The sequence below is a fragment of the Aethalodelphis obliquidens genome, unplaced genomic scaffold (genome assembly GCF_003676395.1).
Source record: "Aethalodelphis obliquidens isolate GAN/ISIS:26980383/991018 unplaced genomic scaffold, ASM367639v1 scaffold34, whole genome shotgun sequence".
Taxonomy (NCBI): Eukaryota; Metazoa; Chordata; class Mammalia; order Artiodactyla; family Delphinidae; genus Aethalodelphis; species Aethalodelphis obliquidens.
Window position 1 is genome coordinate 7601781 of NW_020837978.1, and position 24564 is coordinate 7626344.

The window sequence follows — 24564 nt, forward strand, 5'->3', positions numbered from 1 at the left end:
TTTGCTTCTTTAGTCCTTCAGAATGTCAAACCGGAAGAACAAATGTTGAATCTCCTCCGGTATGTATGCCTAGATACTTTCCCTATGACCTTTCCTGTGAACCTTCCAGTTAACAACCTCCACTTTCTTCTTTTAAACCATTAAAAATCCTCCTCACTCCCAAAGCAAAGACTTTCCAAATCAGTTTACAAAAGCTCTGAATTCGCCATTTTTATGTACAGGAAGTCCTTCCTTCTGTGAGGGCTAAGCGCTAGGACGGGCCTGCGGGGGGCGGGATCCGCAGCCCTCCCCCTCCCTCCCCGCCCCACCTCAGAGACGCTTTTGTATTTCTAAAAGGTCCTAGGAGGAGCCCTGTGGTGAGGGAAAGCGGTGGGTGCGCATTTAGGGGACAGGCAGAAAAGATTCTGGGAACCAACAGAGTTTCCCAGTCCCCTCTGCTACCTCAAGAGCTACTACGAACAGCACAGTAATGAATTCATCTCTAAATGAAATATTAAAATACGTGGGAGACGATGTGTCCTCTCTGTCCCTGCTCCATGTACATTTCTGCCACTCTTCCCAGAAAACTAGAGCTAGTTTTCACTCATTTGCATGGCTTAGCCACTGAGAAGCCAGAGCAAGTAAGTGAATTTTGCAGTGGGTATTTCCTTTGTGTTAATGAACTAACAGTTTAAATTTCAGTTATCCTCCGAGACAGATTCCAAAGTAGCTATGGAGGGCGAGCGAGAGGTTCTTCTGTCTGCTCTCCATCTTCCTTGTCATCCTTAATGTTTGGCTCTGAAGGTTTTATATTTTGGTTTTCAAAACACAAATGAAAACCTAAAGGATCAACATAAATAAAACTTTATTTTTAATAATAAAATTAATGTTTCTAGTAAGGAAAAGATAGTATGTCATTCCTTTAGCAGTACAAACAATCTTTTATCCAAAAGAATACATTGGGTTTTATTGTGTCATTTGTCTGAATACAGACTCAGTGGAATATCTAAATGATACCCTGCTCTGAACTCCAAGTTGAAAGTAAGTTTTTATTATACTTGAGGGAAACAATGGGTTCAGCTGCTTATTGCAAGGAGCAATTGCCAAGGGAGAGTTAAACTCAATTACTGTAACCATACTGAATAAAAAATACTGCCAAGAACAAAAATACGCCTGGGTAAAGACAGCCACTGAATAAAAAAAATCGACATAAAGCGTATCAAATATTTATTTATCTGGGCAACAAAGGACTATGATACATTGACAGGCATGGAAACTACTGCCAGCACAACTCAGTACAATACAGCTAGAACTGCTTCCAAAATGGCCAGTGAAAATACAGAATACCAGGTGGTCCCAAATGTTTGAAGTTCTTTGAACAAAAAGGGGGGGGGGAATCCCTAACCCTCGGTTTAAAGACAATACTCATTTATTGCTCAAATGATGCTTTTAAGGGAGGACAGTGGAATAAAATAAACTTTTCTTTTTTCTCCCCACAATACATAGAACGGTTATCAAACCACTCAAGTTAAAAATCTTTCCAGGGTCCAATATCACTTTTTTCTTTCAGTTCAATGAAAAGCTAAATGTAATACTAATTATTTATAAAATTTTATTTTACTTTTTTTATTTGTTCAGCTGTTTCATTGTCGTCTTTAACATGCTACAACAGGGCTAAATTCATGAATACCAGAGGAAAAAAAAAAAATCCCCCAAACCTTGGATTCCTAAATAAGTACCATGAACCACATGAAGAACTAATAGGGAAGATTCAAAACCCACTAAACAAGAGGTAAACGAGATCACCAGATAAATTAAAAAAAAAAAAGGCTTAAAACAGACTCACCATATTTACAATTCCCATTAAATTACACATAAATAAATATATACAGAGACGTGAACACTGATTCCCTTATAGAACTGTGAATCGTGTTGCCAGAGAGAGTTCAAGTTGGTCGCTTTACCTTGAAGAGGGAAAACTTCTAGAACTGAAGACAAGACATGGAACTTCGAGTATCTGTGTTCAAGTTTATTCACAATACTGATAAAAATGTCATTAGCCTTTTTTGCCATTTTTTTCTTTCTTTTTTTTTTTTTTAGTATGGCTACAATCTGAAGTATGTAAGAGAAGGTGGTGATTCCGTCCCATGAAGCTCATATAATTTTTTTTTAATTTTTACGTTCTTTTTTCTAAAAAAAAAAGTTTTAAATTTTTTTCGTTGTCGTTGTTGATTTGTTAGTTTAAAAAAAAAAAAAAGGGTTCACAAACTCGGACAGAACTTTTCTTTGCTGGCTTCACGGCCTGTTCTGTTCTCTTAGGCTCCACACGAGGGCAAAGGGGAGTTGGTGCTGATGGAGGAAGTCGGGGCCGGGGCCGGGTCCGGGGCCTGAGACTGCGGGGTCGCCCCGCTCACAGTGGAGCGCTGTCCCCGGCACCCCGAGACTCCGGACCGAAGGCGGTGGCGGCAGCGGCGGCAGCAGCAGCAGCAGTAGCAGCAGTGGGGGGTTGCTGATCCCGGAGCTGTCACCTGCCGGTGGTGATCGGTGGTGGGGGAGGGGCGGTGATGGAGATGGAGATGGCGATGATGGCGATGATGGAGATGATGGAGATGATGGCGATGGAGATGGAGATGTAGTGGGTGGGCGCGCCGGGGCCTGGGCCGGGGAGGCGGCGCGGGCAGGGGGTGGGGCAGGAAGAGCGCCTCACTTTCTGTGTTTCTCCTCTTTGTCACTGCTTTTGGCGCTGCTGTCCGTGTGGCTGTTCGGGTTGTTGCTGAGGTACATTTTGTCCATGGCCTTGAGGGCCTCGGTGAGATAGTTCTGCAGGGCCGTGACCGCGGCGCACACCGCCGGGCTTCCGAAGCCGTGGGAGATGAGGTTGAAGTGGGTCAAGCAGCTCTGGATGCCCGGCTCCAGGATGGGGTTGGGCCTCGAGTTCCCCAGGGGAGATCGGTCCTGAGCCAGCAGGTCGGTGAACTCCTTGCATATCTGTCTGCAGCACAAGTGGAGCGGAGAGAGAGAGAGAGATGAGGCTGGGCAGCCAGCAGCATCCGCAGCAAAGAGAAAACCTTGCTCCCTGCCGTTACCTCTGCCTGGATCACGCCGACACCTGACCTGACCCAGAGCCCCAGAGACAGACTGGGGGGGAGGGGCACATGTTGGGAGACCCAGCCACCTGTCAGAGTCCGCCTAAACATCTCCTGCTCTTTAAACACTTCCACACATGCCTCTCTCTTGTCTTTCTGTGTGTGTGTGTGTGTCTCTCTCTCACCTCTCAGCTGCACCAAACTTCTAACCCCCTCCTCTCTCGCTCACACCAAGCATCCTAGACGCAAGAAAACATTTCACACGTTAGGAGAGAGACAAAGGTGAGTCAGAGGGGCAAGGAGTCAGAAACGCAAGCATCTCTTCAACAGCCAGTAGCATGCACCCAGCAGCTGTCCTGCTCAAAACACTAAGGAGCCCCCTCTTCCCTAATCTTCTAGAGACCTCGGCAGCGGTTTGGGGGGATGAACTCTCCACTCATTCACCTTCAGATCAGGGTGGATGTGCACAAGAAAGGCAAAACTTTTCTTGGGATTCTTTTGCCTTTAAAAATAAAAGTCACCAGAAAAAAAAAAATGTTCCTTGGGGATAAGTCAGAGTGGTTTGGGGAAGAAGAAACAGACATTTCAATCGCCCATTCCACCTCTTTTCCCATACACCAAAAAAAACTGTCTAGGGAAATTGTGAATATGGGTGTGTTTAGGAAGCTAAGAGAAGAGGGAAAAGTTGAAATATGGGCGATGCAGCCTGCACAGGGGAAGCTCAGTCTCTGAATCTGGGAAGCAAGGACTAGGTGGGCCTTCCTGAGGCAGCAGCAGCCTTTGGGTGGGGGGCTGTGAAGGGAGGATGGAGAACAGGAAGCAGTGGCAGGCTACCTCCTCCAAGGCCAGCTGGTGTCCCCAGGCCAGAAACTGCCCTGCCTGAGGCCGCTGCCCCTGCTTCCATGCCCTCCTGTGACATCGACTTTGATAATTAAGGGCTTCCAAACAAGCCTTTTAATTTCCAGAAAACATATCAAAACAGTCATTTTCTTTTCACACACCACCTGCAGAAGGCTATTCAGCCCAGGCACCAATGGGAATATAACTTGGGCCATTTTGAAACCTATTTGACATCTCTCCTGTAGGCTAGAACTTGTGGGGGGTGTGTGTGTGTGTGTGTACACAGCACTTTTGAGGAGGATGGAAAGGAAGGCAAGAAATGGGAGAAGGGATTAGGGTTGGAACTAGGACAGCTTCTGGCTTGAACATTTTGCAGGCCACTGCTTAATCCTTGCCCTTGGAGAATATATTGATAAGAGGCAAAAACTGATACAGGCAAGTGTGTCACTCCTTTAAGAACTTGGTTCTGAGAATTTGAAAAGAATAGATACATGTATGTGTACAGCTGAATCACTTTGCTGTACACCTGAAACTATCACAACATTGTTAACCAACTATACTCCAATATAAAATACAAGGTTAAAAAAAAAAAAAAGAACCTGATTCTGGTCTTTCTGACCAGAAATAGTGGCAAATCCACACTCAGCTTCCATCAAATCCCTACTATACCCCACCCCCATACACGTTAATTTTTTTTAAAAAAATGAGAACGTGGGGTGAAAGAGAGGGGAAAGTGGGAAATACGCACTCACAATCTTCCTTGTATTGCCCCTTTAAAATCAATTATGGTTTATTAGATTGTGTTGTAACTTCAATATTTACAACAGAGCTGATTAACACAAAAGGAAAAGAGGCCAAAAATGAGAGCAAAAATGATTTTGATTTTTGTTTCTCTTGACAGTGAGACACAGAGACCCCGAAGAGGTAATGTCTTACTTTGTAGCCAGGAGCATGTTTTTTCTTGTCACTTGCTCATTGGGATCGGAATGTTGTCGGTTGAGAAATTCAGCTACTGCTTTGGCAGGAAATTCAGTTTCGCACACATACCCAAAGTCCCTGGCGAGGTGGACGGCCTCTCCTGGCAAGAGGTGAGAGGAGGGGGGCGAGGGCAAGAGAATGAAAAAAGTTGGGATCAAAACTGCCTCCCAGCTCCCTTATTTTCTTAACCCAGATGTTGTAGGAAACACACACTACTTGTTTTCCCATTTCAGGCATTTTCTTTCCTTCTCTGTAGGATCTGGTGGCTGCGCTTCCCAGGGAAAATGGCCACTTAGCCTAGAAGGCCCAGGCGATTGGAAAATATAAAATCCCATCAACTCCCCTCCAGCCTCATCCCCACCCCGATGACATTCCCCCACCTTCTCTTTCAAAATGTTTCTTGTATTCCAACCTCACACCTATCAACACATTCATAAATGATATTCATAATTACTCCTTGAGCTTTTCTGCAAGGGAACGACTAAGGGTTTACATTTTAACTTTATCGCATATAATTATCTGTTCATCCAAACCGATTAACCAAGAGGATTCGAGGGTCACTCCACTGAGTCTGCCTGTGTTGTTGATTTTCGAATCTTTGGTTTTAATTTCCTGAACCAGTTGGTTTTTACTGCAGGGCTTCCTGCCATTAGCTCCAGCTCCGGAAGAACGCATGCGCCAATTAGAGCATCAAAGCCCTCTCCGCTGAGCTTGTTTCCATAAAATGGAGCGGATCACAAACAATAACAGTTCTCCAGAAACTGCTTCCCTGCTACAGGACTCAACCCCAAAACCATGCACACTCTCACACTACACCCAAAGCCGCTACTACCATTTTCTCTGCGTATAATTGTTTCGGGGTCTGAACGGTGGGTTCCCAATGTACTGGTATTATTTTTAATATAATGCTACTGTAGCTGAGTTTCTGGCACTGAACAATTGCTTATGACTTAACAGTCACATTAGTATCATTTTGGGCACCATTAACGAATGGTTCATAGGGTTTCCTCAATTTTATGTTTTTAAATATTTTAAAAATTATTTACAAAGCTAGAACTTGAGTTCAATTATACTATGTCTCCTCAAATACAAGATATAAATAAGATTAAGTGCCTTCTTTAAATATAAATGGTAGTTTTGAAATCTGCGCCATAACTTAAGTGCCTCTCTTTTTCCTGTAGGCATAAGACATTTCCAACGGAGCACAAAGGAAAATGCAAAAGAACGATACATTCATTCCAACACACCCAAACTTAAGCCAATTTAGTATCGGACAAACTTAACAGGGATCTAGAGGAAGTAGGGATGTGACTGCTGTGACTGGATTCTGATGTATCTAGAACAGCGAGTGAGGACAGGGTGAGCCTTTGTTTTGAGGGGTTTAGAAGCGAGTGTGTGTGTGTGTGTGTGTGTGTGTGTGTGTGTGTGTGTAAAAAGCTGACATGAGACACTTTCTGCAATGCTTATATTTCTTTTTTCTTTTCCTATCCAAATAACTCAAAGTCTAAAATTGCTCACTTTTCTTCCTCTCCAGTAGAGAAACACAATTAAATGAGAGATAAGGGAGCATATGTTTGGAAAACAAAAACCTAAAAGGGCATATAACCCTGAGCTTTCAGGATGGTCTTAAATCAGGATGCAGGTCAAAGATTCCCAAATTAATTCAGGAAGTAATGGTCACGCATTTCTCAAACGCAGATGTCAGAATAGCTTAAGTGATTTACTGCTGAGCTCTATAAAGGAGACTGGAACTTGAGGAATATGCAGTTCTTAAGTTTTCACATTGTTTAGGTCAGAATTGGGCTAGGGAGGTGTAATTTTGTGGCAGAGGGGAAGAGGAAAGGAGGACAGGAATAAATGCAAATAGTTTTTTAACACGAACTCCGTTCACTTCTGGTTATGTTTTCTGGAGAAATGAAACTGCCCAACTGACAAAATACAGCCAAACATCTGGCCACTGAATATTAGCCATTTTCTCAGAAGAAACTTCCCTTCTCTTTAGCAAGGGAACTCACTTACCCTCCACTAGTGATGTAAGCAGGGTGACATTGGCAGCTTTACGCCTCCCTGCTGGCAGATTTAATCCTATCTTGTCCAGTTTTTCTCTTAAAGATCTTCCTCCATTTTTAGACTTCGCCCTGTTTCACAAATACATGTGAGAAAGGGATTCAGAAAACATTTGGTTGCTCTGCATCACACTGTAGTCATTTTGACAACTTCGTAAAATGTACTTTTAAAAATTAAGGATCCTGGCCCCGAGATATGTAAGGAAGGGAAACCTAGGAAGGAATGGTACAGAAAGAACATAGGCGATAAATGCTTGTTAAACTTTAAAGCACCCCCTGTGTTCAGTTATTACTGCAACTATTGTGGCAGGTTGGAAGGTTCTGATTTCCCAACTCTCTGAAGAAGAACCACAAACAAATAAACACAGCTCTCATCTCTAGGGTGTGAAGTATTTTTGAGTTCAACTGATGACTGTATATTTTCCCTGTTGTTACAATCACACAAATCCCAATGGGGTCTTTAAATTGTCTTTGCAAGATCTGCTGTGAGGTTATTCAGAGTAACCAAAGTTATCATCACTCTTACGTTTGTTTCTCTGGCTTTAGCCCCAGTGGGAAATTCATTTCACCAACTGTTTACATGCCATGTCACCAGCCTAACTAGAAAAGTCAAAAGTTGATATCAGCCTTTAAAAATTTCCCTGATTTCAGAGACGATGGAGGTGGTTCTAAATAGATGTCTAAATAGACTCCCATAATCAGAAGGTGGTTAAGATAAATTGTTTAAATAAAACAGCAAATTAATTAATTTCAGATTTTATTCCCTACTCAAGTGCTCTTTAATTGTGTGGATTAGATTATACTCCCCTAGGTAAACAGTCTCCAATATTGGGGAGGGGGGAAGGGGGAGAAAAAGGCAGAGGGCGGATTCAGATCTGTGTCAGTGAAAGATTACAAAGGGACAGCAAATGACCGTGAAGGAGGAAGGAAAGAGTGGAATAGCTGATGTTAAACTCTGTAGCCTTTGTATGGGATATACCCATCACAGCAGAACTCTGGGTCTATAAACAGATATATGAATAAATGTCAAAAGAATGAAGTTTTGGTCCACTTTCTCATTAAAAAGGAGAAAAAGTAGAAAATATTATCTGGGAAAGTTCAACGCAAGACCCACCACACACAAAGCTGGGTGGAACCCTAGGAGCAAAAGGCCCAGAGGAGGGACAAACCTGCCCTGAGGGAAGGTGCTTCACCTCGCCGACCCTTACAAAATCTCATCTACGAAATGAATCATTCCGACCTCGCGTGGGTGAGACAAGAATCCCTGGCCACATATGCAACATGCAATCGTCGGTAGCGACCACACATAATGCACGTAAACGTGCCTCGCACGCTGCCTGGCACACACGGGGACGCGGTACATCGGAACCATTAGTGCGAGCACCTCGCGCGGGAGGGTCTGCTTCTGGTGACCCGGGGGCGTGGCACGGAGACTTTAGAGAAAACCATTGTCTTCTACTTAAACCCTATTCAAGGGACGGCGGGCTGCAATCGGAGACCCTATATGGAGGTAAGGCAAAGTGAGGCGCCTGAGAGGAAGTTTTCCTAGGCTTGCAAGGTGTGAGCGAGTAGGGAAAAGGCGGGCGCGCGGCGCCCCGCGGCTGCAGCGGCCGGGACTGAGCCCGCGGCGGGGCGAACTGCGCGTGCGCGCGGGGAGGGGGTGGGAGGAGGCAGAGGTCCCATTGAGCGCGCTGCGCCGGCCGACCCGGGCGCGCCCCCGGAACGACGGAGCGCGCGGGAACGCGGCGGAGTGCGCAGGCGCCCGCCGCCTCACCCCGCCCCCAGCTCCCACCCACCGGGTTCTACGCTCTTCTCCCCGCCCCTTTCTTTTCCCGCGAAGGGAGGGCCCTGGCGCGAGGCCCGTCCGCGTCGCCGGCCCGGCGCAGGCGCAATGCTTGGCGGGCAGGGCCTCGCTCGGGCCTCACCTCCGCAGCACTCCGCCCAGCAGGGAAGCGTTGAGACACTCCGGCGGTGAGAGGCGCCGCTGTACTTCCGCCACCGTGACCTTGTACTTCGAGGTGGAGCTGAGGAGTGAGAGACGACCCGGAACTGAACAAAAGACTTCGTTGGGGTTCACGACGCCGCCGAAGAGGTTGTCCTTGTTGATGGGGATGGCGGAGACGGCGTTGCTGTTGGACTTGGACAGGGACACGGGGCCTGCGGAGACAGACGGGGAGGCCGCGTGTGGGCGCCGAGGATCCCTCCCGAGCCCTGCCCGACCCCGGCCCTCGTCCCGGCCCGGGCCGGCTCCCAGGCTTGCGCCGCAACCGCCGCTTTTCTTCCAGCCCTGACAATTCCGTGGCTCCTTCCCCATCTCCTGCCCTAGTCCCTGCTCCATCCCGGTACCGGGGATGGAGCCTGTGCCCCTCGGCGCGTCTCACCGGCGGCCGGGGGGCGGCCCAGCCCCGCCAGCCAGCCCTGTGCTTCTCCCTGGACCCTTGCCATTGAACCGCTGGGGCGCGCTGCCTAGAGATGGTGGTGAACTCGTGACTCTCCCGGCTCTCAGCATCCGAGGGAAGTGGCCCCCAGACGGGGTGCTGGAGCACGGGCTTGGGGTGCAGCGGAGGGGGTGACGTTTGTAAACCGAGAGCAAGCTATGTAGGCTCGGGAGTTTTCGTGGGGCGAGGGGTTTAGCGTTGGGGAAAAACTGCTTCACAGACCTACAATTAAAATCAGCCGAGAGTTTAGATGGCTAAAGCGGCCTGTAAATGAGCACTTCATTCAAGGCACCAAGCCAGGAAGTGGTGGATTCTGTTGTCACACCCCGTCCTTTTGATAAATAGGCCCTTTCCTATGTTTATCTGTGAAAAAGACTCGAGTTTTGGAAATCCATTCCAAGCCCCGTTTTGAACTGGGAGAAAGAAGGATAAACAGGCCTACCATGGAAAACTAGCAGTGTGTTCTTTTGATGAGCAAAGAGTTAATAGTCTTATGCTTAAGCGTCTTCTTTGGGAAGAGGGGAAGGGGAGGATATGTTCTTGTTAGTTAAAATCATAAGCTCTTCATCGTTGGATCCACCATACTTAGAAGAAAATTCAAGGCCAGCAGAAAGTGTACTAACATGTTACATTTCTAACACCAATATAATTCAGATGCATTCATAACCATTTAAGTACAGTATGCATTTGTATCTTAAAATTCCACATGGAGACATAATAATACATGTATGCATAATAATACATGTATACAGTACTCCTCCCTCTTGAATGGGGATATTTTAGATGTATAGGGAGGTGGGGGGGGCTCTAGGTTTTGGATAGATCACTTGTGACATTAATAGCTCTGGGGAGGCTAATAGAGACAATAGGAGTTAAACGAACTCTTGAGAGATTACTAATAAAAGAGCCAATTATCATGTCGACTTGGAAAGAGCATCTCTTAAGATTTATCCCTTGCACATCTAATTTGACGTGACAAAGACTTCACAGATGCAAAAATGAAACTTTAAACTCGCTAACAATATACTGATTGGGGTTAGAAATGGGAACAGTTTTATATAGCATCGTCCTCTGGTGGTGCCTAGAATCCTGAAATGTAACATTGCCACCATAACAAAAAAAAAAAAAAGCTGCTGTGAATAGCATTTAATCCGGTAAACTTTATTTCTACTCACTAAACACAACACAAATTACAAATCCATCCAAATCACTTGACACTTTTTAAAAACAATTTCTGCTCCAAACATTTATGCTAATAAACCTGACATCTTCAAAAAGCTAATTTTAACCAAAAGCCAAATTTTGTTAACCTAATTCACAAAGTTTAAAAAACCCTTAACAGCTAATGAGAAATTAAAGAACATGAAAGACTTTTTCCCCCTCTGCTAAGGAGTGCTATGTCTTTTTATCATCTGCTCCTATATTAATATTAAATTACTTGCACTGCTTTTAGCATTATACACTTCTTAACACTCATGGCCACTCACGCAATGGATTAACTGAACTGTTAAAACCGTTCCAAAATTGAAATGCCACTTCCAAATCTGTTCAACTATTACACATTTCATGTGTTTGTCCAGATATCATTAAACTAAATTAAATGTTCAAGTCATGAATCAGAACAAAGCTAGCCTGTTGCCATTACTAACATACTGAAAGCCGATCATTTAAGCATTGCTATTCTATGCCTATCTATTCGCTAATTCTGAGCCTTTAGGAAATCCTACTTGGAAAAAAATAAACACAGCTCTGCAAGTTCTTTTAAATAGCACTGTGCCTGTAAGGACATGCTTGGAATGCAGAAGGAAATGGCTTACCTTTCTTAATTACAGTTTGATCTGGGATGTTAATACCCGGGTCTTCTACATGCTGCAACAAAAGGATACACATGGATGTAAGTGTATAATCAAAACAAAAGGAAATGAATATTTCGTGCAAGACAGGGGGAGGGGAAGGTGTAGACTCAAAATTCCCCCCTCCCATCTAGTGACATTTATATATAAACATCTCATCTTGGCTCATTGGAATTGGGGGTTTTGCAGCTCAAGAGGTTTCACTGTACACCCACGGCCAATTTCTCGTTCCCCAGCAAATAATCCACATTTGAAGGAGCTGGGGGTGGGGAATAAAACTTTCTTTGGAAATTAAACCGAGTTTTGATCTTTCTCACAGTCAGTTCAACCTTTAAAAATACACCTAGCTTTAGTTTGGCGCCTCAGCGGCTTCGGACTTCAGCAATTCCAGCGTGCAGGCAGCAAAAGCCAGAGAAACAATAGAAATGACAGTCGGGAGTAACAGGGGAGTATTGGAAACGTTTTAGGTGATGTGATAAAGAGCAAACGTATATACACACCTTCACTTATGGATAAATGAAAAAAATTTAAAAAGGACTACTGTCTAAATTGGATATCAGATAGGGATATGAAAATGATAAAAAGAGAAACAAACAAACAAAAATCCTTTGAGGTTTTCCTGTGTCCAGTAGCAGATTTGGATTTGTTAGTGTGGGTTTCTTTTTTCCTTTTTTTTTTTCTACAGATGGATGGGTATACGTGTGTGCTAGAGTGAAAACGTGATTAGAAAGTAAAATGAAATCGTGTTTTCTAATGCAGAAACTGACAGGCAATATAATGTCTGCCTGTGTTTACAAATTAGCACCAGGGCTGCTGAGATAGAAGATTTCACAATCGTTACCAAACACAGGCATTACCATTAAAAAAACTATTACTTCCTTCTCTAGTCTTTGTCCAACAATAATACTGATTCGAACATTTTCCATTCTGTCTTGGATTTATGCTCCTGTTAATTGTGCCTGATCGCAATGATTCCGGGTGGATGGCACTAAGTTGCTTTATTACAGGTTTTATTATACTCAATGCTCTCATTTGTAACTTGCCTAAAGTGCTTCTGGATTTAAGTATAATTAAATTGAGAAATGTTCAGAAATGACTACTGCTGCAGTTCTTGTGTTTTAACTATATGGGGAAATATGATCCCTTTATGCACGCACCCTAAACCCATAAAGTAAATGTAATGTGGCATAATACTTTTATTTGTGTTATTTCTAGACCTTGTCCATACAGGGCAGACTGTTAAGTTTAAAACCCCACTGAGATATTAATGATTAAATAATTTTCACCATCGATTTGATTTTCTTAAATATTTGGCAGTCGTTCTTATTAAAGGTTAACTGTTGCAGCAATGGGAAAATTGAAAACAACCCTTTTCCTGACCCAAATTCCTTTGAAAGAATTTTTTTTCTTAAAAGGTGGGGGAGGGAAAGGGGAAGAGCAGCAACTGGGTTTCCTTGTTTTTATTTGATCTTTTGATTAATTTCTCCTATAGGCCAATCTCACCACGAAGAGTGACTATACCGGTGTCAAGAATTCACACCAGCCACTTCGGAATTTTTGCAAAGTAGAGCAATTCTAATTCACAGTAGTTCCAAAAGCTCGCAACGTTATTTTGCGATTCAGATATTTCCAAGGAGCAGACTAGGATAAGGATTCAGAGAATCTTTGGGAAGGGGAACTAAAATGATCACAACTTCCAGGTTTGTTTTTTAATGGCCCTTTTCTCAGCTATTGCTCCTCTCATTTCACTTTCCAAGAAATGCACTGTTCAGTATCAGTTTCTAAAAACATGTATGAAAACACACACACACACACACACACACACAATGCTTACTAAACCCCACATTGGATCAACTGCCTACTTTCCTGCTTTCCATGTTACGCTGCTAAACATAACCAACAAATTTCAGTGATTAACTAGGCCAAATGAGAGATGTAATAAATTTTCTATTTTCCTATGTAACTTAAATAATGTTTTAAATTCACCGAGCAAGCAGGTAAGTTCATCTGACCATTTCCTTTGCAATCTAATGCAGTAATCATTAAACTGTCAACGGACATATTGCTGCAATATTTGATGCAGTAATTTGAAATAGCATTTTAGCAAAAATCACATCCAGATACATTTCCTCTCCAAAGAAAAGCAGCATTAACAGAGCCTTTACAGCTTTAATAAAATTATTGGCTTGCTCTAATTCCATTTCAGGAAGGTTGTGAGCAAACCATAAATATGTAGAATTGAAGCAAGAGATGCTGGTTTAAATTTAATTTCATAAAGTATTTTCAAATTATCAGTAGCCTGGTTTGCATTGTAAACAGTAAATGCGCTAATACCATGCTTATTTAGAAATCATTTCAAACTGCATTTATTGATAACTGAATTAGAACTCAAAGAATGCATTGCCCGATAGTCTCAAAACATTCATTTAATATGGGGGTGTAGCGGGTTCTGAAAGGCGTTGGGAACCCAGTTAATGATTTATGAGGTCAGCACTTAGCACCCCTAGGAAGAGAAAAAGGCTGCATTCAATGTCCTCCTCCTCGGACTTGCTACTTACTATTCTTTAATCAGGGTAGGGTATACACATAACTTTCAGATATCACTAGCACTCATAAAATCCGGTAAAAATTATTTTCCTAGTGTGTCTTTCACACTTTCTTTTAAATGGCCAGGGCATTTCAATGAGCGCTTTTGGTTGACTCTAACATGTTTTTCAGGACAGGGAGAAATCCCCACGACAGACACAGTGGTGGAATTAGATCCTCTCCCCGTCGAAACAGTTTACTGTCGTCGAGAGGGGAAGGTACCGTCAACGGTGACATTCGTCTAATTTCTCAATGGTAATATGCAGGCATTGTTTGAAGGAGCTCCAGGAGCCATTGTTTTCTAGGGGCAGGACCCTCAAGTACAATTCTTTTCCATTTTTTTAAGGCGGCTGTCTCGGTGGGTCCTTAAGTGTCCACCCGAAAAACCAAAAGGAGATTTCGAGAAAGTAAACGCCGGGCAGGAAAGCCCGGGCCCCCCGGGCTGCACGTTCCGGGCGTTTTCTCGCGGGTGGGTGAGGAGGGTCTGCGTTTTCTCTCCCGCCGCCCGCGGGGCCTCTTACCGGAACGTCCTCGATGGCGTGAGGTAAGGAGTGGATCGGGAGGTCTCCGAGTCCTGAGCCAAGCCCATGGGGGCCGTGCAGGAGGTCCTCGTGCCGCCGGTAGTCCCTGCGGGGATCCAGGCCCGACAGCTGGTGGGGCAGCCCCCGGTGCGCGTGCAGGAGCCCAGACTCCTGGCTCTGCCTCTGGCCGGGCCAGCCCGGGTGCTGCGGCTGCGGCTGGGCGTGCAGTGGGTTCAGGCTGTAGGGGTCGTTGACGTGGGAGTAAGGGTCTTGCGACTGGGGGTAGATAGGCTGGTAGGGCGGGGGGAAGTAGGGGGGCTGGAAGTCGGCATTGGGGGTGTGGGACAGCGGCGGGGCGCTCGTGTAGGGAGATTGACCTACAGTGCCCAGTTGGGGCAACCGTGCCGTCCCGTTGCTGGTGCCGTCGTGACGGTCCTGGAAGAGAGCGAGGGCAAGGGCAGAGAACAAGAAATCAGGCGTCGAGTTACAGCTGCCACACTGAGTGCACGGCTCAGGGCTGCGTGGGAAACGGCCCGTCCCCGTCCGTAGGCCGCCGCGAGAAAGAAGCCCTAGGCGGTTCTTTTCAGAAAATACTCCGGGAGTGAAAAGGGCCCTTCCCCAAACGCAGGCAATTCGACTGTGCCAGTGAGGGGGCATAAGAGACTCTCCTTAGGCGTTTCTTTCAAAGGGGGGAAAAGGCGAAAAAGGGCCTCCCGGAACACAGCCCGTTAAGCTGCGGAGTGGAACCTCCCTTACGCAAAATTAAAATTCCTACTAAATATTAAACAGCAGAAGCGGCCTTTTCTCTGTCCCTGCATTTGAACCTGCCTGCCACTGCGTTATTGTTTACCCTGTTCCATTTATGTGGAGGAAAACAGTCAAACCCATTCAAAGGCTATTACCATTTCATGACTATTTAAATAGAGCATATTTCGTAGAGGGCTGTAAGGAAAGCCCACGTTTAAGTTACCAGCTTAAAGAAGGTCTTAGCTGCGGGATGGGGGTCTGTCTTATCCGCTTCCTCAGTTAGGAGCCTTTTTCTGGACAGGGTCGATTTGTGATAGAGACGGGGAGAGAGGGACGTCAAGCCAAGGTTTAAAATGGAAAGATCCAGCCTTGTCTTGGGTTTAAAAGAGAGAGGTGCACCCCGGGGCGGAGGCCCCCGCCCCTTCCACCCCAGCCCCAAAGGGCAGAAGAAACGCCTGACTTGGGTTCCTCTATTGCAATTCGCTTGCAAAACAAGCGAACAGAGTTGATTGCAGGCAATGTGAGCCCTCGGAGGTACAGCCCCGGACCCCGAGGGGAAGAAGGGGCACACCGGGCAGCATTTTTCCTGTAGCCGGATTAAGCATCAAATGTTGAGAACATCTCGGGAATACGTGAAGAGGCGAGGAAATAAAGACAAACGTGGCAAGAAACACGCCTTGGGAAGTAGCAGCGAGGTAGGGCTGCGCGCCGGGAGAGGTCGAGGGGGGATGGGGGGTACCGCATTCGGCTGAAGGATGGAAGAGAGGGAGAGATACGAGGAGCGAGGGCAATGCAAACGGAAAGGGGGTGCCCTGAAGGAAAGCCGGGCGAGGAGGACGGGCCGCTCCGCAGCCCCAGGTTCTCCAGAGTAAAATTCCTAAGGAAACAGGGATGGGGGTGGGGATGGGACTCACCATAGCTGAAAAACTGTGAACTAACATCTGCGAAGAGTCTGGGGTAACGAGTCAGGGTGGAAAACAACAAGCAAGCCCGGAGAGCCCGGCTGCCCCGCTGCCCGAGCGCGCCCCACACAAAAGGCGCCGAGAGCCCCGCGCCACCCGGGACTCCGGTCACGGCGCCGCCGCTCCCCCGAGCGCTGGAGCCCCGCTCTGGTCCATCCGAACTTGAACCACCGATTCGAGCGGCGCCTTCAGCTGGTCGAACCCACGGTCTCTATCCTGCCGTGAGCGGGTAGGATTCAAAGTTCCTTAAAAAATGAAAAACCTCAAAAAGGCAAAAAGCAAGAAGTGTGTGTGTGTGTGTCTGTGTGTGTGTCTGTGTGTGCGCGCGCGCGCGCGTGTTCCTTAATCCGTGTCTCCCCCTCTTTTCTTAGCGGCGGCTTCGCTTGAGCTTCTAATAACCGCGCTGGGCAGCGTTCCTGGAGCCTGCTAATAGCAGATATTCATGACTATTAATATTACACGAATACTTAATAAGGGAAGAATGCCTGGAAATCGAGCGTGAAGCGGAGAGGCAACTCGCGCCGGAGCCGGCTCTCAATGCAGTCCATTGACGGGAGCTTCAGTGTAGCAAATCGGAGGAGGGGAGAGGGAGCGCGAGAGACAAAAAGCGGGCGAGAGAGGGAGCGGGCGAGCGCGCGGGGGGCCGCGGCGCGGCGGCTGGCGAATCACAGGGAAGGGGCAACATTTTAAAAGGTTGCAGGGCAAGCAAAAGTGAAAGAGAAAGAGGGAGAGAGGGAGACCGAGGGCGAGCGCGCAGAAAGGGAGAATGTGTCTGCGTGCGTGTGTGAGAAAGAAAGTGTGGGCGCGAGAGAGGAGCACGGAGTGGGGAGAGGGGAGGGCGGGAAGGAGGGAGAGCCCTAGAGGAGGAAGGGAGGGGGGAGGGGGAGGAGGCCGAACCGGCGCGCACGGAGGGGGAGGCCGCGGGGGAGGGGGAGGGGAGAGGAAGCGAGCGAGGACAATCAGACCTAAAAGGCTGGGGCAGACCTCGGGATGCCGCGGGGGCCGCGCGTCGCGGCCGGGAGCTGCCGGGGCCCGCGTCCGGGCGTTCGTCTGGCTCTCGGCGCCCGAGCTGCTTCCCGGGCGCCTCCGGCCGCGGGCTTCTCCGCTCCGCAGCCGGGCCTGGGGCTCGGGGTTCGGCCGGCCGCCCCCGCGCCGCTCTTCCATGGCCCGGCACCCCGCCCGGGCCCGGCCCTCGCCCGGGCCGCCGCTCGAGCTTCCCGCGGACTCCCGGGGCTGGACACTCCGCGGCGGCGGGGGCCCTGCCCTCGGCTCTCCGGGGCCGGGGCTCGCGGAGGGGGAGCCGGGACGCCGCCCGGGGCGCGCAGAGGCGCAAGACGGCCCAGCCCGGGCGCCGCTGGCACCGGCTCCCGGCTCCCGGCGCAAACCCGTCTGACTGGCTGGGCCACTCCCGCCCGAGGCCCCCCGCCCCCCCGGATGACACGGCTCGCTATCCCCCAGCCGCCGCTGCCAGTCTGCCCGCCGGGGTGTCGGAACAAGCGGCACCTCGCCTCCTGCGTGTCCCTGCAGAGCCCGACATAATTAGACAGCCCCAAGCCGGCTCGGAAACCCGAAATCCCTGCTCCGGCGCTCGCCCACCGCAAAGTTGTTGAAACAGCCTTCGCTCTATTTATCCTCCTCTCCCTCCTCTCGCTTCTCATCTGTTTTTGTCTCACTCACACGCACATGCACACGCGGCCCCACAGGGTCCCTCTCTGGGGGTACAAGTGCATCGCCTCCCACCTGGGTCCCACGGGCAGCTCGCGCCGCGCGGAGCTTCGGACCCCGCCCGCCGGGGGTTTCGGCCTCCGAGAAGGTGATTGCCCGAGCCCAAGGCCACAGCCCGGATACGACAATCCACCCTGGGAGGCTTAGGGGCTCAGTGTCACCCTGACCAGCTCGGAAAGGGCCCCCCAGCCCTGAAAACAAAGCGACTGGCCCGACATGGAGTCTCTGCGCCCGCACCGCGCACGACACGAGTCCCCAGATAAGCACCCGTCCCCTTGGGAAGTCACCTCGTGCCCCGGGGGAGGGGGGAGGGGAAAAAGGAGGACCCGGGAAACGGGAAAGATTTAAAATAGTCTACAGAAAGGAGAGGAGGAAGGGGACGGGTGACACATCGTTCACATAGCCCAGGTTCTGATTTCAAGTGAAGACCCCGCCGCTGCGCCCACACAGACAGCTTGACATTCCCAGCTCCACATGCCAAAAAGAAAGAAAGAAAGAAAAGAGGAAAGAAAAACTAGCAAAAGCCGGGACTGCCACTTATTATTTACTTAGGTAATCTCTCCGGTCGCGGCCCCCTCCCCTCCCCCTCCCGTGACTCATCGGCTCTTTTTAGCGGGGAGTTGCAAGGGGGTTGGGACAGCGGCCGCCAGGCCCTTTCCCAGCGCCTCCCGCCGGCCGGCCGGTAGTCCTGGGGCTTCCCCGGCTGCCCCAAGAAGGCGAGCTCCGGGAATCGTGGCTTTTAAAATGGGCTCCAGTGCGGCGCGCTCTACCGGCCGGGCGGGCTCCCCGCACCGGAGGCTGCGGCAGCCCCGCCAGGATTCCCACGGTCACGCAGCCGAGTGCCCGGCGGTTGTGTAGGGAGCCGGCGGCCAGCCGGCTCCGCCCGGTGCCGCCTCCCATCCCCACCCCAGGGCTGCGCCCACCAAGTAGCTCAGAGAGAGAAACTGCCTAGAACTTCCTGAATAACATAGTGTACCTGGAGGAGCCCCGCAGCACTTTGGGAGATGAGTGTTCCCAAACTGAACCCGCTCACTGGGAGGTGCAGCCCAGCTGAGAGCGAAGTGCGCGGGGGGGCCCCTTCTCCAAATAGAAAAGAGCCTTTCGAGAAAAGTCGGGTGGGGGGATGGTAGGAAGGAAGGAAAGAATGAATACATAAAAGAAGGAATATTAAAGATCAGAGACAAAGTTAAAGAGGGGAAAGGGTTTTCTCGTTCCTTTCTTTTCCTGGTGACTTGGGCCCTCAGAATCTCGTTGGAGAGACACGCAGAGTGCACGGACGCGTGCCCAATTGCCAGCAATTGCTTCGAAAACCCAGCTTGTCTCTCTTCGCTCTACTCTTAGGCACAGTCAAAACCGGTCAGGAGGAAAAGGGGGAAGTGGGACAGGGGCTCCGATGGAGGGAAATGAAAGAAGGGAACGTCCTCATCCTCCCTCTGCAGCCTCTCCCCTGCTCTCTTTGGGCGAATCGGAGAGGCGGGCGCTGCGCTGGGGAAAGTTTGTCTCACCCGCACCTCGCAGCGGGCTTCGAGGAGGGGAGGAGACGCGGGAAGTACAGCTCCGCGCCTGCGGCCGCGAGGACAACTGAGCTAGCGCCGCGCTTACCTCGCAGTCCTCGTACTTGATATTATCCGTCAGTTTCCAAAGCATTTTCATGGATCGGCGTGAATGGATTTGCCCCCTCTCCGCCTCGCACCCAAGTGGAGCTACTCTCTGGGTAAGCCCAAAGTGCCGGCTGCGGGCGGCGAGCGCCGGAGGAGGAGGAGGGCGAGGAAGAGGGGAGGAGGGCGCAGAGGAGGCGGCGAGAAGGGAAAGAGCTCCCGTGTGCGCTCGGAGATCTCCCTCTAATGGTAGAAACTTTTCCCTTTTCCTGCTCTTTACCAACAGCCTAATCGCCTCATTAGCATATCAACAATAGTCCAATTGCTCGCCAGCACCACAATCTGCCGCCGGCCGCTCCGACCCAGGTATAAAGGCCTCTCCAAGCCGCAAACCTGCTCCTAGAGCGCGCTCCTGCCGGGGATCCCACGAAATCTCCCTTGAGCCCCGCCGCGCGGCCCTGCCCCGGCGCCCCCGCCCCCATGCCACTCTTCTCTCTCCTCTCCTCTGCTCTCTTCTCCGTCTCCTCCTCGCCGGAGACGACCCGGCAAAAGCCCGGCACCGCGCAGGGTCCGAGCGACCGCGCCGGGGCCCAGCTTTCGGCACCTCTCCCTCATCCCTGCCTCCACCAGCGGCTCTGTCCTTTCGGCTCCGTCCAATCTTATTAGAAATTACTATCCCTTTCGCAATCAGATGTAACCACCAAACGAAGACCGGCGAAGTCACGTCAGGATTTTTGCCCAACAAGAGATCGCCTCCGCTCCCCGGCAGCTGACACCTCCGGCCGCGGCGCCCTGGGACTTTTACTGGCTTCGCGCTTCCCAGCCCACCCCACCCCCCCAGGTTGGAGATTTTGCCAGACGGCTTCAGTCGCCCGGCTGGGGTTTGGGATCCTTTAATTGCCGCGTGTAAAATAAAAAGTGTACCCTGAAGAGGTTACTTGACAGCTGCAGGGGTTAAATGATTTTCCTCTCATTTGTATGAAGCTAGGGCCGACTGATAATTCAGCGTGGTATTTGGGCTACGGGCTTCCTGGGTGCAGTGTGGACGGGAATACGGAACTCCTATAGAGACTCACAGTCGCTTCTGGAGTTGAGCCGAAATACCGACATGTGTGCGCCGTGTCATGCATGCATCAAAATAAATCGCAGGGAACCAACCCTTCGCTGTGCTAATCTGCTCCAGTTTTCCCAAGATTCCCCTTTTTAATTAAAGCAGGGAGAGTTCCTTCATGATTTGGTGCTGTTACTAACGCGGGCGCTTTCGCGGCTCAGTGCCCGGCTGGCGCGGAACCCGGAGGCCCGGGAGCCACCCCCGTCGTCCAGGTCCGCCAGTCTCGGCTCTCCCGGTCCACACGGGGGCCTGCTCGCCCCACCGGGGCTCTGTAATTTTTTCTTCTGTGAAACAGAGGTTTTCTTTTAAAGAAAGAGAGACCAAAAAAAAAAAAGACGTGATGCGATCCTTGGAAATACAGAGTAATTAATTTATCTGGCCGAGCTTCCTCGTTTGTCCTAGGTCAAACCCTCCTTTCTCCCTCTCGAATGCGGCAAATCCCCCAACAACAGTAGGTCTCGCCTCAGAGTTGCTCTAGGAACGACCTCTGATGCCATCTGGGCCTGTTGCTTGCAAATCTCCCAGCCTCCCGGGTCTCACGGTGCGTCCTCGCCGTGAGGGTAGAGGCTGTCGCGAATGCGAGCGTTGCCTAACAGGTGGAAGGAAGGCGAGAGGAGGGGGACTCGCTCCCCCCCCCCGCCCCCAGCCGCCGAAGGGCAACTCTCCCTCCAGACGACCGCAGCCAATTCCCCAAGCCCGGCAGAGTAGGCCAGAAGCCCCCCCCTCCGAAAGTTAGGGAGAAGACCAGAGCCGCAAGGGGGGTAGAGAGCCGGAGGGGCTCCCTCCGACGCCCTGGGCGCTCCCCTGCACGCCCGGTCCCCGCCTGCGCAAGGCGGCACAGGCCCCTGGCTGAACCCAGCTCCAGGCTCGGCGCCGCGCTCCGCCCGCAAAAATGGTCAACTTCCAGCGCGAGCGCCACGCACCCTGCGGGCTGGCCTGGGGCCGCCGCCCAACGCGGCGGCTGGAATTCGGGGGGTGGGCCGCCCGGGGGACCGACACCCTCCCAGCCGCGGCCGCAGCCCCAGAGCGCGATCTGTAGGCCAAAGCCTAGGCCCGGGAGCAGGGGATCTTACACCCCCAAAACGTCGCCACGGTGTGCTTGGGGGAAATCTAGGTTTCGCTTTCTTTCTATCTGTGGGCTGGGGAAGGCATTTCAGGGCCTTCATCCTTTCCACCTTCCCCCCTTGCTGACCCGAACCCCGCAGATCTCCGGCTCCACACCCGCCAGGGCTGCTAAACTGTTGTTGTTTTCCCGCCGAGGGCGCCTTTGAGGTGCAGATTGGGGCTTGCGGGCTCCGCGCCGCAGCCCGCGTTAGGAGCGCCGAAGAAAGGCCCGAGCAAGCGCCCCGGTCGCCCCTGGAGCCAGCGGAGCCGCGGTAGTGTGTGAGCGTCATTACCACGACAAGTCGCTTCATTGCATGTCAATGCTCCGGCCTCGCCGGGACCCCAGGACAGCAGCGCCAGGCCTGGGGGCAGGAGTCGGGGGTCCAGGCCTGATAGGGGGGCGTGGAGAGGGCGTTGGGAGAAGAGTGAGTATCTGTGTGAGAGACAGAGACACCGAGAGAGACAGAGAGACAACGAGGGAAGGAGAAAGACTCCATTTTCACCAGCTGTTGCCACCCAGTGGGCCCAGGAGCCCAACAGGCAAAAGCCGGAGGAGCCGGCCTCTCCAGGCCCCAAATCCGCGTGCCCCACCCGAGATCCCGGCTTCCCACCGCTAGCCAAACTGTGAACCCACGGGAGCCAGGCCCAGACTTCACTCCTGTCCTCTTCAGGCTGGAATCTTGCTGCTTCCGAACTTCAGTCGAACCCACTGGAGGCCCAGACCCTGGCCGAGCCTGCACTGCGGGCGTTTTCTCACGCTGAGGAATTCTGCAGCCAAGTTCTCCCGGCTTGAGGGGAAAACCAAAAGCCCTCCGTCAAGGAGTCCCCTAGTCTTCCCCTCCAGAGAAGAGAATGAAGAAGGGCCCTGAGATCCACCGGGGCAAGGGAGGGAAAGGTGTGAATGCCCCAGATTTGAGTTTGGTGTGGGGTTTGCACCCTTAAACCACAAAGTCTAACTCTGGAGATGAAATTGCATTTATTTAGGTTTAATTGGGAGGAGAGGTCTAAAAGAGCTCATGGCTGATTAAAAGAATAAGTGCAATGAAAGAAATAAATACTGCAAGATGACTTCCTTTCCCCAACTCCAGAGAATGTAGGGAAGACGGGACTTCTCTGAACTTTACTTCTGATGGCCGAAATCTGAAACAAGCCGAAGAACTCGCCCCGGAAAGAGCAGGGCCTCAAATTTTCTTTGAGAGGATCGGGGGTTTGGTTCAAATCGGCCTGCGGGCTTTTAGGCACATAGACTCTCGCCCTAACCAGGCCTCCGCTTGGCTAGGGCGAAAAGAAGGCCCCGCGGTTCCCATTATGAAATCGGCGACAGGGGAGAGGCTGCTATGCTCACCAACCTGGCCAGAGCCGCCCTGGTTCCCTTAGGGGAAACGTCCGGAACGTAAAAGGAGAGAGCGCTGGATGCAGGTTCCCTCGGCCGGGGTCGGGCCCGGGGCTCAGGGGAGAGCAGTGTCTGGAGCCTAGCTGGCCTTGCGGTACCCGCGGCCTAGCAGGGCCAAGTTCGGGAGGCGTTGGTTTCGACCAGTTCTAGGCCTTCTGCCTCATCACTCGCCACTTACCGCCCCCGTCTAGGCACCCCAACCCGTAGCCCAAGCGGTGAAAAGTGGCTTCGGGAAGAAGACGGAGCGAGAAGCTCAACTTTGCGCAAACTCTTTTGAGCATTCCCCAAAAGAACGTGCTCGCCGGCGCGACCCGTCCAGCCGGACCCCTTTCTATTCTCCACGCTCCCTTGTGGTCCCCCAAACGTGGAGACGCGGAGAGAGACAGGTGCACTGGAACCCCATCTCACGCGCCGCCCTGGGGTCTAGGGCGAGATCGGAGGCGTAGCGAGCAGGGAACCTTCCTGGCGGCGCACCGCACGCCCGCCTGCGCCCTGCCCCCGCCTGAATTAGTCATCTACCCCAGTTTCTACTGGCGGCGGGCGGGGGGTGGCGTCCGTAGCGCAAAGCACTGGTGACCCCCGGGGCCACCTGTGGAGCGTGCGCCGGACTCTCCCCAGCACCGGGCAGGCCGGTGGCGCGCGTGGCCCCCAGCGCCGCGGCCGCCGCCTGCGCCCGTTTTCCTGCCCTCTTTCTCTCCTGGGAACGCTCCTGGGCGCTGCCAGGCGCGCCTCACCTACGACGCTGCAGCCCTGGGCCGCAGCTCTTCCTCTCCGCCTCCCCCCGCCCGGCCCCCTCCCCCGCTCCACCCCCGCCCACCTCAGCCCCGGCCAAGGCAAACCCCCGTACCTGCCAGTCCCCCATTTTGGCAAGTATGGACATCGCGGCTCGGCGCTCCTGGCGACGGGTCCCCGCCGGGCATGGGCTGTAGGGCTCGGCCGGGCCCGCTCCCTGGAATCGCTTAGGCAAATCCTCCTTTTTTACCTGCTCACCAACATCTCACCTGGTCATAAAGAGCTGGGTTGCTACCTGCCGACGCATGCGCGCTAGCCCAGGAATTCACTCCGCCAGCCCTAGTCCCAGCGCCTCGCAGAGCTGACCTGGGAAGTGATGGATTTATAGCCGCGGCAATCTCGCCATCAGCTCCAGCTTTTCCCAGCAGCCCCAACCCGCTTTCCCGGTCAATCCCTAGCCGAAGAACCCAGGCAGACTGCCTGCTGGAGTGTGCTGGGAGCGACGCGAGTGTGACTTGGTGTGTTTTCGCACTCGAGCCATGGGGGCATCTACACGCTCTTCCCTTGGCTCTCTTCCCCTTCGGAACTTTGGGGCTGGGAGAATCTCCAGCCCTTGGGGGGGGGGAGGGCAAGGCCCGGAGACTGGGTCAGAACCGATAGGTGCCGCGCACCTGGATGCATGCGGTGAAGCCATATCTCCGGTCCAGGCCTCCCCGCCGGCCTGCGAGGTTCAACCTCGCGGATTCGAGTCTGCAACCCCCAGGGCTGCTTCAGCGTCGGATCTCAGATCAAAGTGTTTCCCAGTAGGTGAAGACATTCACGATTCTGTTTCATTTCTGACTTCT

General features: G+C 51.3%; 1 protein-coding gene and 1 long non-coding RNA gene across 9 annotated transcripts; one reads left to right on the forward strand and one right to left on the reverse strand.

Annotated features, from left to right (window-relative positions):
- Positions 1 to 1189: 1189 nt before the first annotated feature.
- Positions 1190 to 23962, reverse strand: TFAP2A (transcription factor AP-2 alpha). Of its 7 annotated transcripts, XM_027128331.1 has the most exons (9): positions 17041 to 18720; positions 14729 to 14782; positions 14348 to 14585; positions 11205 to 11256; positions 8875 to 9106; positions 6903 to 7021; positions 4842 to 4983; positions 3251 to 3304; positions 2854 to 2971 (listed from the first exon to the last, which is right to left on the reverse strand). In XM_027128331.1, exons 1-8 carry the CDS (start codon positions 17712 to 17714, stop codon positions 3271 to 3273), a joined length of 1545 nt encoding a protein of 514 aa, XP_026984132.1. In that variant the 5' UTR covers positions 17715 to 18720; the 3' UTR covers positions 2854 to 2971; positions 3251 to 3270. The 7 variants fall into 7 exon arrangements, with proteins under 7 accessions (XP_026984131.1, XP_026984137.1, XP_026984136.1 ...); XM_027128330.1 differs by lacking the exon at positions 3251 to 3304 and having other exon boundaries at positions 1190 to 2971; XM_027128336.1 differs by lacking the exons at positions 3251 to 3304; positions 17041 to 18720 and adding an exon at positions 23835 to 23962 and having other exon boundaries at positions 1190 to 2971; positions 14348 to 14782.
- Positions 18715 to 20323, forward strand: LOC113631735 (uncharacterized). Of its 2 annotated transcripts, XR_003437542.1 has the most exons (3): positions 18715 to 19495; positions 19666 to 19745; positions 20071 to 20323. It is a non-coding gene; the product is annotated as an uncharacterized LOC113631735 (long non-coding RNA). The 2 variants fall into 2 exon arrangements; XR_003437541.1 differs by having other exon boundaries at positions 19666 to 20323.
- Positions 23963 to 24564: the final 602 nt, after the last annotated feature.